The sequence below is a fragment of the Homalodisca vitripennis genome, unplaced genomic scaffold, assembly GCF_021130785.1.
Source record: "Homalodisca vitripennis isolate AUS2020 unplaced genomic scaffold, UT_GWSS_2.1 ScUCBcl_477;HRSCAF=2563, whole genome shotgun sequence".
NCBI classification, from domain to species: Eukaryota; Metazoa; Arthropoda; class Insecta; order Hemiptera; family Cicadellidae; genus Homalodisca; species Homalodisca vitripennis.
Genome location: NW_025776599.1, coordinates 107617 through 122206, shown reverse-complemented (window position 1 = coordinate 122206; position 14590 = coordinate 107617). Strand labels below are relative to the sequence as shown.

The following is a 14590-nucleotide window of genomic DNA, read 5'->3' as shown; positions in this document are numbered from 1 at the left end:
CACTTCAGTCAGAATTATATGAATTATTTAATGTTTAGGTTTTTATCAAACACTTTGTTGATACAATTGTTCTAATTTTATATCACAATATAGACTAGAAGAGCTTACAATCTTCGAAATGATATGAGTGTTGTGATGTGTTACGAGTCATTCTATATTAATAATAAAAGCGTGTTAAAAATAGCAGCTATCAGCGGCTTTGTACGTAATTTCTTATTGAACAACAGGTTCGCCATAGGAATATCTTTGGTAAATGGCATAATAAACACTGAGATAAGTCATGGTTGCTGGAAAATATTATAACCTTCAGATTATTTTTTAGAATGGGTATTTCAGTTTAAAGAGCAATAGTTTGGGGCCCTGAAATTAGAGAATGAAACGAGCTTTATGAGTGCCTACGAAATGAGCAAATTTATTTTGTGCGCAAACATTCCATATTTCATTGAATACCTCCAACAACTTCAGTAACACTTAAACCATCTTAGTTCAATGTGGAAGAATACGTGTGTAGTAATCTTAATGAAAGCATAATGCAATATATCTTATATCCTTTAATCTTAATGCAATATCATGTAACTCTATGACAGTTTTGAATCGGAAGTTAACTTGTTTAAGGTGTATATATTTCAGTGTTCGTGGTTTAGAGATTTTAAAGTTAAACAAAATTGTCACTGGTTCTTATTTTAGATTTTGCGTGTGAAGAAGCATTCCTAGTTTGAATCAACTATATTTCACATAGTATAGTATAGTTGTCTTCTAGCCATGATCAATGAAATATATCCATTAAAATATAATTCTTCCAAGGAATGCAAACTCCATTTTAAACCCTATAGATGGTTGATTTCCATGAAAGACATTTCATTTATCTATTGTGAATATGAAACACCACCAAATGTCATATTTCCTAGGATATCGAGTAGGTGAAAAACAAAATATAGATCCTCTTGTGGTTGCAACCCCTATTGATGTTTGATCGTTATGAAAATTCTTTAGTTTTTCTGTTTAACACATGAGGCATACGTGTACCAAACTTAAATTTTCTTAGATATCGGGAAGTTGTAGAATTAGTGATGAGTGTGTAAGGGGTTTGGCTTTTATAAATAAATAAATATATACATACATATATATATATATATATATATATATATATATATATATATATATATATATATATATATATATATGGGTGTGTGTGTGTGTGTGTTGTTGTTGTTGTTTTGTTATATATATATATATATATATATATATATATATATATACGTTCGTTGTTAAAACAACATCTTTAAGGATACAAATTTTGATGTCTCATTTGATACATATTGCTTTGGCTATTAAACCCAAAACTTTTATATTTTGAAAAAGAAAGAGTAGGTACAAGTGGATAGATAATTTTTCCTTAATGTCTCAGTTAAACTCAAGGAAATTAATAATTCATTCTCACTCAAAACTTATAATTCATTAAGGTAAATATAGCCTAATCCCAGCAGTTACTGTATACGGACACACCATGTAAGCCAGAGTGGCCAAATATTTTTTACCTTGTACTTCCAAATTTCAATTTTTTATGTGTCAGAATCAATCAAATAATTTAAAGACATTAGAATCTTTATATCCTCACTTTAGCATGTCTCAAAGTCCCGGAACAAGTTTGGTGCTATAAAAAATTATACCAATCCTAAGCGTGAACATTTTTTCTTGTGTACAAGTAAAACTACACAGCGCAGTACTTTTAGCATAAAATATAAATTACAAACCTTATAAAAATCTTCAATCTTACAGAATGGAGAGGATGCTCCTGGAGACATTTTGCTAATATTTAAAAGACAGGAAGAGGTCACGTTAATCAAGAGATTGCTCCCCAGACCCTTCCAATGTAATATTGTGTACCGTAAGGGTAAGTGATAGGTCCCCGGCTATATTTTGAGATAAAAATCATGATATTACTAAGTGCGTTACTTTTTCACATTACACTAACGAAAAATGCTAACCAAGGAAAAATTGGCAAAGCTCGGGTGTGGTTAACAGCTTGTAATAGACAAAAAAAGACACACAAAATAATTTTGAAAACGATAAAACAGTGGACAGTGTGAAACTCTGGAGGATCTTGTACCTACAGCTGTTTTGGGTTTTATGAACAATGTATGTTTGAAGTTGTCTAGGACCTTCTGTGATATCTTCTGGCTACTATGAGTATTGCAGTCTTATTTTCTCTAGACTAAATGGCCTAACAGTATATAGTAATTACCACACCTGTTTTCATATTTTCAACAATAAATAAAATTTAAATTAATTGGCCACAAGAGAAGATAGTCATGCACATAAAATCTTTGATAAGCAATTTTTCAAAATCCTTTATTTTAGATGAGAAATGAGAAAGATTCTTGTCCAGCATTGGCAAGTGGTAAACTTGTCTATAATGCTCTACCACTCTTGCATAAGGATCCTACATTTCAGGAGGTTCCGGACGGCCTAAACGCCGTGCTCAGAACGTGGAACAAATCCATCGTCAAGTTATGCCATGCCAGCAAAGTAAATTAAAACAACATATAAAATAGTGACGAAGTACATTCATAAAAGGTGTTACCGCTCAGTAATAATGATTTTTTCAACAAATTTTAATGAAATAATTAATACGTAAAAACTACAGCACATCGCGCTGGTTTCAATATAAAAAATGAATATACACATACATAAAAGATAATCTATAAAAGAATAGTGGCTACACTGAGTAACCTACACTCGAGCAGGTGATCATCTGTTAGCAGCTCAAACTGCTAGGCTTTTATTGTCATTGTCAGTTGGTTTTGTTGGTTATGTTGTCTAGTCTTTCAGTTTTATTTGGGTGTTTGTTTGATTGTAACAGTGACTCGCAAACTGCCTAACAATGTATGTTAATTAGGATATGATTGATCATTTTCCTTAATCAACAGTTTTAGACATGGGAAACCCTGACAGTGATTCCCATAATGAAGATAATGAAAACATTAAAAATAAAGATGTAGACAAAGATTTCCAGCCAAGAGAAGCGTTGGTAAGTAAAACTAATAATAAATTGTAAAATGTTTAAAAGGGCAAAATACTAGATAATATTTTTGCAATTTTATAAACCTTTTTAGTTAACTCCTAAAGCTAAACGTAAGTTACTTCAAAACACAAAGTAACTATTTACACAAGGAACAAAATAGTTCATAAAAAAGTAGCATTAAAACTTGTCTTATAACGCCCCAATGGGGGAGACTTTAATAAGGGGCCTACACTCTTATTCAATTGCTATTATTGAACAATTTGTTGTATTATCCAACTTCCATATGTAAAATTCATGCACAATAAGAGTTATATTAAATTACCATACGAAGAATCAATCAATATAAAAGTATCTATAGACCTCAATAACAATCATATGTTTGAAATTAAAATATGAATTTAATATTTACAGTAATAATATCAAAATAATAAATGAACCAGAACAACCAAACAAATTATTACATCGAAAAATAAGAAAACTCATAAAGAAATTGATAACAAATCAAAAAATAAATGATAACATGACAATAATTAGAATAGAAAATGGAAACTTTTTGAACTATCTAGCCTATATGTTTTCTCGGGTAGGGTACGATAAGCGGACCCAGTTTTTTGTAATCGAAATTGGCAAACGATATTACTTAATCATAACCATCAATAAAATCAATCGATCTTGATCAATTATTTTGAACTGTTAACTTAAATAATCTATACCAACAGCTGTAAACACTTTCAAATAATACATGTAGGGTAGTATTACATAAGTAATTATAATTATTAAAAATTTCAGTCAATTTTAGAAAACTACACCACATTGCTTTGAAAGATGATAAGACATGTTTTTCGTGGCTTCAAGATGTTGGACTCGTACCAAAAAACCCATTATGTGAAATTTGTGGGAAAGAAACAACTATAACTGTGAGAGGAGCAAATATGGTCGTCTTCAGTTTTCCTAATTTTGGTTATAATAATTTGTTGATCATTGTAAGTATTAAATTTATATTTTAATTTAAAACATATGATTGCTATATTGAGGACTGTAGATACCATATTGATTGGTAAGTTAGTCTAGGATTTGAGATGCGAATATTATGTATCGATGACTACATTCTTCGATATAAAAACCGGGTCCGCTTATCGTACCCTACCCGTTTTCTCCTGGGTAGCAATTTTTAACTGCTTTTACAAAATGGTTGAACGCGTCCTCTTCAAAAAATCATACTGTACCTCTCTTTTACATAAATATTCGCAGAGATAATCTGCGAGAAGGTGAGCTGGTAGGCTATACCACTTTTCAAACTGCGTTTTATCACTCTCCACAAGCTTTCAACTGTCTGAGTGTTGGCACCAATTGCTGGGTTTAAAAGGTTTTTGTTATGATTAATGGTTAAAATGGACAAAACCATAGTCACTCAATCTAAATTACGTTTTCCACATGTCTGTGACTATGGTTGTTCCAGGCTTTACATGTTTTTAATACGAGTGGAATGAGGGTTTTTGCATCTCGTTTGGGTTGCAGTATAATGAGAGGTCACCACCACAATAGAATCATATTTTTGATCATCTAAATTATGGAAAGAAAAAATGTTGACACGAATTACGTTATAGATACTTTAAGTTATAATATAATTTAGCTGTTCTAAATCTAAAATATTAATAATTTAATGATGAATAAAAAACTATCTTGTTATGTGTAAACCTACACATAACGAGATAGTTTATGGCCTACACATTGTATAACTGTTTTATTATACAATGTAACAAAACAGTTTAACATTTAGTTACGTTTTACTGTTTTTAAGGATAAATGTGATGTTTTTACTCAAATACCATATACAATATTGTTATTTAATACATTAAAAAGATCTGATAAACATTAATTGTAAATAACTGTAATTAAATTGGTTTTCTATTTCATAGTTTAAGTATTTCTAATTGATAATTTGGTACCCTGATATGATTGCAATGGTGGCCTCTTACTATACTGCAGCTCTCGTTTGTTTTCAGGACAAATCTCAATTCTATACCTACCACCACGTTTTTGTCCTGGTATGGTTTCAATTAAACCTAATATCCAGATTGCTTATACCAATCTCCCTTTGTTATGTTTTCGTTTTCCGATTTTGCATTATCAAATTCCACTACCACTCCAGGACCTCCAAGCTTTTCTTCCCTATTAAACTGTTCATCAATCCATACAAAACGACAGCCAGTCAGGTTCTTCTTGATGGGCTATGTAAATCCAAACTACACTCAAGAATTAAAAAGTTATAGTTTGTCTGATTTCTGGAAAAAGTACATCAAACTCACAATGTTGCGCAGTCCAAACTTTGATCCTTGAAAGAAACGATACTTCAGTGCATTTTTACTAAAATTATGTCCACCTTTACCTTCTTTTTTGCATCTGAAGACGGCCATATTTGCTGCTCTCATAGTTAAATTAGTTTCTTTCCCACAAATTTCTAATAATGGGTTTTTCGGTACTAGTCTTCCATCTTGAAACCACGAAAAACATGTTGTATCATCTTTTAAAGCAATGTCGTATAGTTTTCTAAAATTGACTGCCATTTTTAATAAAATTCAAATATTACATGTATTATCTGAAGGTGTTTACAGCTGTTGATATAGATTATTTTTAAGTTAATTGTTCAAAATAATTAAGTAATATTGTTTGCCAATTTTTATATAAAAAAAACCTGTTCCACTGATCATACTCTCCCCATATTACTTAATATGATCAATATTTATTGCTTGTTTAGGTTGTATCAAATATACAATTAAAACTCTTGATGTACTAAGTCGCATCCAAATTTTTCAAAGCATTATAAATATTATACTATATAGGCCTATATTACATCCGGTTTTAAGAGTTGACAGCAAACTCAGAGTTTCATGAACGTAGATTACTCATAAAACAAAGTAATAGACTTCATTATGAAAGAACTGTTGGAATTATTACCATGTAATATACCTTCTGGTGATGTTTTTAAACTGTACTATTTTTCCATGAAGTATGATATAATAGGACTGCCCGAAGACCAAGTGCCAGAGAATAGGTTTTGTGGCCAGTTCTTGAATCAAAGAATTATGAGAGATATTGGGGAAGATCTTGACCATATTATATGTATTTTAGTAAAATGTCATGATTTAGCTTTGAAGTCATTTGGCTACCGGTGTTAGACAATTTTTTTATAAAATTGTATTGTTTAATAAATAGTATACCTCATTGGCTAATTGAAACATATAAAGGCTATAATAAATGAGTTATGAAAAAATTACCTGATTTATGTATTTATTCAAATATATTACTTGAGTCGTCCAGTTTCAAAAGGCAATATGTCTATCTAAACTAAATTTTCAGAAATAAAAAAAAACTGTCATTTGTTTATTTTGCATTTGGTAAATTTCATTATTATACTAAAACATCTACAGAAAAATACTTCATTTTATATATTAATTGTAGACCTGTGTAAAAAACCTTTGGACATAATGCGTTTTGCAGCAGTTTGCTGGACAAAGTCACTTTTGCAGCATTTTTTTTATTAAATCAGTTTTGATTCAGTTTTTATAATACTAGTAATATTTTGTAAAAATATAGGTGAGTAGTTATTATACTCTTAAAATGGAATTTTTTTTTAGATATATTTATTAAAAAATATAATTTATTTACAAATAAGATGCATTTATGTTAATGTAATTAAATTGGAATGTTCGCATTTTCCTCTTGGATGTCCCCAAAATCTGAATTATCAGTTTCTACGTCTTGTGCAGCAGTTAACCGTAGCTGTTCTTGCTGATTTAAAACATTACGGAAAAATCTCAAGTCGTCTCTTCCATACCAATTTTTCGTGAAATGTTTTGAAATATCATATCATATCAGTGTTTTAATATCATTCAACTTTGCTTCTTTTAGAAGGACTCCTTTTTCAATAACTGTAGGGTTCAAATTCTTTACAGTTTTCCCTCACTTAGCTATACTTTTGCCTTCTCCTGTATTTTGGTTGTAGTGCAATTCCTCTCTTACTACGCATCTATCAGGATTGTTTTTTGTTCTTGACACAACAATCCGTTTACAAGGCTGCATTTTAAAATGCCAGCTTGCAGGTTTTTTTTATTGCCTCTGCAACAGTACTCTTCCAATCTAGAACAGGACAGTCATGCCCCAAACGAATAACTGTTGCGTGTTTTTGAAAAATTTGGATATAGTCTTCATCAGTCAGTAAGGTATCATGTTTTTTTATATCTTTTTCAATTTTCCCAAAGACTTTGTCCGGAGGGATAAATGAATGGCCAACAACAGGGAATATAATTTTAAGAGTAGGTGGAGCATCACATAATAAAAACTTTGACATCACGCCAATCATTATTGCATTTTTATTTTGACCTCCGCAACCATCAGCAAGTAGCTTAATGGTGCGGATACCTGTCAGGTCAAGCACCTTTAATCTGTGATACACAGCGGATGCTACTTGGCAAGAATTCATTTTCAAGCCAAATATACGAAAATACATTGTCTTTTGAAAGACGCTCAGGTCCTTCAGAAGGTCCCTGACAAATGCAAAAATTGTAAATATACATTTGCCGTAGATAATATGCAGACTGATCTGGAATTTAGGTATTACTTGATTTTTCTGACAGTCAAAACTTTTAATTTCATAATAATTTTCAGTTCTTACTTGCTCATAAAAAGCATCAGCCTTTTTTTTGTGTATAATTAACTGTGTTTTAAGGGTTTGATTCCTATCAAGGTCTGTACAGATTTTCATTTCTGCTTTCAGAGACAAACAAGTTGCGCAACAATTGATCACTGGAGCCCCAAAACCGATATTGTAATGGGTGTTACAAAAGTTACGAAAAAAATCATATTGTACATTAAAATCATTTGTACATGTAGCTTCATACTGATTACATAGTTTATGAAAGCTCAAGTCACTTGAAAGGTATTGCCGGTGGACATTTTTCCCTCTGCAATAATGGCTCTCTAGAACAGGAACAGATTCTATAAAAGCCTTTATAGCTTGCTTCCTAGTTAGGATCTGACCTGATTTTTGTCTCCTCCTCTAGTTTCTACCGGTTCAGTTCCGCTTTTAAAAAATTCTCTACACAGTCTATGATCAAATCCGTATTATTTTCTCTTGAATTTTAAAATGATAATCTAAACTTGTTGGAACAAGTTGGCTGTTAATTTTCCTTTAAAAATGACTTAACATCAATACTTTTGTACATCATGTAGTTTTATGTTGCCAACTAACATTATCTTTTACATGCTGTTAATTTATTTTGAGTTTATGCATTTTTAAACTGTAATACTTATAAATGTTTATGCATTTTATTTGTTTGACATAAATAATAATGTATAATTTTTAGAAATCATATTTGTATATTTGTTGGCTCAATTATAAATAAAAAATTGATTGTTGATTTTTAATAGCACAGTATAAAATAAAAAAAATACATATCACTTATTATAAGTTTCATTAGTAAAGATAATAGAGTACTGGTAATTGGCTGAGCATTACATCACTCGAGGAACTGGAGAAATGTAATTTCTATCTGTCTATCCAACTATAGTTAGAGAACGAATTGACCTAGAAACTGAAATCAAGAATGCAGTTTCATTTCTATTTAGGCAATACTAGTTTCGATGACGGTGCATGTCATTCCATGGGATTTGGCTGAGCGCAAAGAAACTTATCGCTCAGTAGGCTGACACAATTTCTATTTTACATGCCTAAGGAGAGGAGATGTAAAAATATCTTTTCTCGCTGATTGTCTGTCTGTCTGTCTCTCCACAAGATATCTCAAGAATAAAGGAGCTCTGGATTTGAAATTTTTTCAAGCAATCTCAGCCTGTTACGTTTTAATGTACTACTTCCATGTTCATGGTTGCAAAACTTGAGTCTTAATTTAAATTGTCTAAAAGATAAAATGTTATACTTCAGGATTTTATAGTATTACAGGTAATTTGCACCTTGCAAATTCAAGTGCAAACACTTGATGAGGGAATTTTGTATTTTACAGATCAGCAAAGCCGTGTTATTCCTGACTAATAAGAAACTGGTCCAGCAAGATCCACACCATCTGAGGATGTTCTTATTAAAGAAAGGATTAACAGAAGATGAAGCCTCAATGGCATTCCAGCGAGCAGAAGTCATAAAATCCGTAAGTAGCAGTGTTGTAAACATTAAAAAAACCAGTCAGTCTCTGTTTATGGACTTGTGTGTAATTTGACATTGTATGTATATTTATGAATGAATGTGGGGTTAATAGGTCTGTACTCCACTGACACCTGAACCCTAGATGACCTGTAGACTCGTAAGATAACACTCTATATAATATCAATTGGTTTTGTGACTGTTATTGAAAATATTGTACCCATTTATAAAGAGAGATATGATAATATTTAAATTAAGAATCTATTGAGTATTTTTGAACTGATGAGTAAATTAGTTACAGGTCTTACTCTGAGTGGTGAACTTAAAATCAGTCACTTATTTTTAACCCTTTAAGGCGTATGGACGTCATATGACGTCTTCCTTTGATAGGCTAAAATGAGTCCTGGGTGAAATCCAAAAAAAAATACCAAAAGAAGTAAAAAATTGAAATCTTAAAACTCTCTTAAAAAATGTTTATTTACATTTCAAAGCTTAATAAAAAAGGATTACGTGTTCTACAAGTCAATATTTCAGTACTTTTTTCAAAATCAAATGTCTTATTTCCTCACTACAGCAGACTTAATCAGTATTGTCTGCCATTTGGACAACAGTAACAAACTGGATGGTTGCTCAACAAATATGTCACTTTCACAAGATAAATATGGCCACAGTATGCAGTATACAAGGAATGGCTAGTATAATGTGGCGGCATATTCTGACAGCAAAGTGATGCGCGCGCGATGCGACCTTGAGTCGGTGGCTTCTACCAGGTCTCTACTATGATCTGGTGGTAAAACCAGATTACAAGTGAATGCAAGCACCAACATGGAAGTTACGTATGTTACCGATAGATGAAACCACTTTACAGACAAATATACCTAAAGGCAATCAGTAATAGCAATGCATTTACGATAATACAAAAATACAGAGGCTTAATGTCATATGACGTCCTTACTCACTATGTAGAGTTTACACACTCTCCTTAAAGGGTTAACTAAAAACATTTCATCTTGTAAAGATGTTCAGTTCGCTTAGGATTGGTAAGTAGAGGATAGGAGCCGCCTCCTGTTGAGATCCCAACAGGAAGGATGGTGAGGAATTATATATCAATTATGTCACCTCTGAAGGAGAGACCTGCTCTGTTCCAGCCTCTGTATTCAAAGCGGGCATGGGCCAGCACTCCCTCATATATAGGCTAGTAACAGCCTCTACCTAAGTGAGCTACACTTCTCAGGAGGGTTCACCTCTAGCTGGTTTATACCTTCCACTTAAACATATAAAGAGTACAGAAAAAAACGTGTGTCACCTAAATCTAAGACGATCCTATGGATGTACAGGAGCAGCATATTAACTCATATGTAGAGATATTGGTTTCCAAAGGTAGATCGATAGGTCTACTGTATTTTAGAATTCATGGAGCTCCATAAGTGTCCAGCGTTAAGACAAGACAATACCTGCCAACACAACACAAGCTACCACGCCCTGGTCTAAGAGATGGCTTTTCTAATCTAATCTGTTATAATTGTTATCTTAATCTGTGTTCACTCTAATGGCAAATAACAGAAGCTGTTTCTAGTCATCATTGTGGCGTGGCTGATATTTGCATCAACATTGACAGATTCGTTTGTGTTCCAGCAAAGTGTGCAGGCTGAGTACTCCCAGTCTCTTGTTCATCCGCAGCTGCCGCCTCCTCTACTCCCCCCTGCTCCAGTGACATCGTTTTGGTCAACCGTTCATAATATCATCACCACAGTCACGTCTATAGGGGGAATCTTGTACGCCCTCTACTGGCTTTGGAAAGTAAGTAGATCAGTCTGTAATGTTCAAGAGCCGTTTGATAAGCCCTTGCAAAGTCAGGGAGTCCTTCAGCGTTTTAAGAGTATTTTAAGTTAGTAGATTTCCTGGGCGAAATGACACCGGTTGTTGGCCATATTGGATTATTTGTACTGTAAGTAGTGCTCGTTTGAATCATTTAACGTTTTATTGACTCAGTTGTGCGTGTTTCAGACTTACATATCACCTTGGTTATTTGGCCGTAAGCCAAAGAAGAAGCCAATAGAAGCTTCACTGTCAGATCTGGAGGCCGCAGTAGGCAACTGCGTAACTGATATACAGATTATCCGCACTAGCCTGGATACTCTGGCGGAACAGAAGGCTGCAGAGTTGACACAGGGAGTCGTCGTGTCACGAATACAAGAGGTCAAGTCCGAGATTGGGAGCCTCAAGGCACTGTTGTTGAACAGGTGAGTTTATAAATTATTTACCAATTTGAGACAATATCTGTAGAGTTTATGCTTTATTTACAACTATTAATTGATCTCCTTTGAATGCTCATCAGTTTACTGATCCCATGAATACAAATACGTCAACGTCTAGTTTATTTTGCTTTGATGTGAAACTTTCACTGTGGTAAAACACACATATTACGTGTTCCCAGTGTGATGCCAGTTATGAACTGTATCATTAATCTATTAAATATTGTTATATAATGAATCTTTATCAAGTCTTTATACAATAATATAGTCCCATAAACTATTGTAATTGTACACTTTTTAATGTTACCTATTTTCTTTATGTTTATCTGAAATCCAATATTAATTCTTAACACCTTCGCTGCGGTTGTATATTGAATGACACAGACTACTCTCCATACTATTCTGCTCAGTAAAGCATCTGCCGCATCTAGCCATAACATTGTCCTGATCATGCTTCAGCTGTGCATGGAAGGCAGTTGTTTTCCATTTCTACGCAGTTATGTATTTGAAATGCATGCCTGACTGAAGTGCAAACAATAAAGTAATTCTTTATATTGGGGCGCAAAACACGTAGCCAGGGATAAAGTCATCCACAAGGGTTCCCAAGTACATAAACACATTCCCCCTGTGTTAATGACTATTAATCTTCAAATCATTAGAGTAAAAAGAATTTCCAGGAACAAACAAGAAACATTAGGCTAGAGTTATGTAGATTAGAGATCAATTATTAACGTACGGTTTTGTTGAAAGATTTCCCACCACCAGTATTTTTACAATAGTAAATAGTGTATGTTTAAATACGAGGGCAGTCGAGAAAGTAACAGACGCTTTGAAACTAAAAAATTAACGAAATGGAGACAATAACAATTTTTATTATTTACCTTTTGAAGGTAAACTCTTAGACTATTTTTCTACATCATCACGATTTAAATTAAGACGTTTTTCTTAACGTGGTACAAGCTTTTCAATACCATCTCTGTCGAAATCTGCCGCCTGCAAGTTAAACCACTGGTTTATTATACCAGCATGCAGTTCAGCGTCAGTGTCAAATCGTGTGAGGAAGCACGTCTTCATTGCTGGGAACAGGTGGTATTCACTCAGGGCCAAATACGAGCTGTATGACAGATAATTATTGAAAACCTCCATTCAAGAGCTTTTGGGTATTATTGGCCGTGTGTGGACATGCGTTGTAATGGAGAAACAAATTTTTCTTCCTGAGTTATTCCCGACACTTGTTTTGTACCATGCATTTTAAGTTTCTGAGTGTTTGCCAATACCTCGCTGAGTTGACAGTTTGGCCATATTCAAGAAAATCAAGGAGAATCACTCCCTGAGTATCCCAAAACACAGTAACCATGATTTTTCTTGCTAACAGTGTTTTCAAACGGTTTCTTGAGTGAGTGCATGTGTCCCCATTTCATTGACTGCCGTTTGGTTTTACAGTTGATGTACTTTACCCAAGTCTCATCACTGGTTACAATACAATAGATGACTTGGTTTCCACTTTTGTCGTAGTCTTCCAGAAATGTCAATGCTGCAGCAAGTCTCTGTTTTTTGTGGTCTTCCGTTAGGATTTTCGGAATCCAACTGGCACAAAATTTGTGGTAGGCCTATCCAAGTTTATGTGAAATTGGGGGGAAATATTCTGAGAGTTCCGTAATCTTGAAATGACAATTTTCATGGATTGTTTCTTTGATTTCAACACAGACTGATCACTTACAAGACTAGGCCTACCACTACAATGCTCATCATGAACACTGGTTCGTCCATTTAAAAGATCAATAAACCACTACCTCACTCTACTCTTTCACTCATTATTACAATAGGCACAATGCACAATGTACCACAGTTGGTTGCATACTGAGTATAGAAACACTCTGACACCAACGAGATGGCGCTAGTCCCGCCCACTACTGCCCCATGTCAAAACGTCTGTAACTTTCTGGATAGCCCTCATATACACCATTATGTACCATGGCAATAAATAATATTTGATTTCTTCCATACTAACAATCATATCTTATTTATGGATTTATTTTCCCTGATAGTAAATTATCTTCTACGTATTGTTATTGTGTAGTAGTAAGTAGCTGTTGAGTTAATTTTTAAAATCTGATAATTTTTTCATTACACTATATTTAATTAAATTTTAAATTGATTTAAAATCGTAATAGGATTATATACAGTATACTTATAAAAAAGACAATACTGAACCATGAAATGAAAGAAATTTTTGATGCTCTACTTCTCCACTTTAATCTTTACCTTTCTCAACTAATCAATCTTATGGTTGTTTGGTTTAGAAGTCAGTTTCCTGCGACTCCAGCTCCGCTGGGGATTCCTGCCTGGCAGCTAAGAGGAGAGGATTCCACCCACATAGAACCTCGTGAACGGGAGGAAGGAGGCTCGGGAGGTTCTGGGTCGCCCGCCAACACCAACGGCAGTGACAGTAGTCTGGAGATCGTCAAAGATCCAAACAACCCGTGAGGAGACATGATGTGACAGCACTGTGCTCGTTCCTACCGATATACTGGTCTCAGATCGAATTTATCTCATTGTTTTGTATATACTGCATTCTTGTGTGGATGACACGAATATGAGAGTAAATGTTAAATCATCGTCACTGTATTAATTTCATTTTTATTTACATTCGAACCTTGTTTTCCACTTCTCATTATTGATTTAGTTAAGTTGTTGTCCTTCCAATCTTTGGTATCCATATTATACTCCATCAGTTTATTAGGTTAGTAATTAACAGACCAGTTCGGTTGTAGGTTAAATTGTTTTTGAATGGAATTATTATAGAGATTTTTAGTTTGTAGCGTGTTACTTTCAGTTATAGGTCAGAACTTGGCTTCTAAAACAGGTGAGCTAGAAAAATAAAAAGGTAAAATACTATTTCAACATTGTAACAGTAAACAACACATACAATGTAGTTTTATTACGTTGACAGAGCCCTCTATGCTGTGTGGCCAAATGATTTTTGTATCCTAGAAATAATTTAAATGAGATGCAAATTAGTTGTTTTATAAAATCTCCAGTTACCAGATGCTCCAAAGTTTAACAGAATCAAGACAAGAATTTATAGATGTACTCTTGATTGTTTAGAAAAGTACTAATGAAGTGAAATCTGTTGTTTCTTTTTTTTTAAGAAAA

At 33.3% G+C, this 14590-nt stretch overlaps 1 protein-coding gene across 1 annotated transcript; it reads left to right on the top strand.

Annotated features, from left to right (window-relative positions):
* The first annotated feature begins 2818 nt into the window (after positions 1-2818).
* Positions 2819-14062, top strand: LOC124370759 (peroxisomal membrane protein PEX14-like). Its single transcript, XM_046829060.1, has 5 exons — positions 2819-3031; positions 9046-9186; positions 10815-10979; positions 11187-11422; positions 13738-14062. Exons 1-5 carry the CDS (start codon positions 2939-2941, stop codon positions 13919-13921), a joined length of 819 nt encoding a protein of 272 aa, XP_046685016.1. The 5' UTR covers positions 2819-2938; the 3' UTR covers positions 13922-14062.
* Positions 14063-14590: the final 528 nt, after the last annotated feature.

What these genes read in the sequence shown, in the direction of transcription:
- LOC124370759 (XM_046829060.1), top strand. Translation starts at nt 2,939, where the DNA reads ATGGGAAACCCTGACAGTGATTCCCATAATGAAGATAATGAAAACATT. An exon ending in GAGCAGAAGTCATAAAATCC is followed by an intron (nt 9,187 to 10,814) that starts GTAAGTAGCAGT and finishes TTTGTGTTCCAG; the next exon opens with CAAAGTGTGCAGGCTGAGTA. An exon ending in AAGGCACTGTTGTTGAACAG is followed by an intron (nt 11,423 to 13,737) that starts GTGAGTTTATAA and finishes TGTTTGGTTTAG; the next exon opens with AAGTCAGTTTCCTGCGACTC.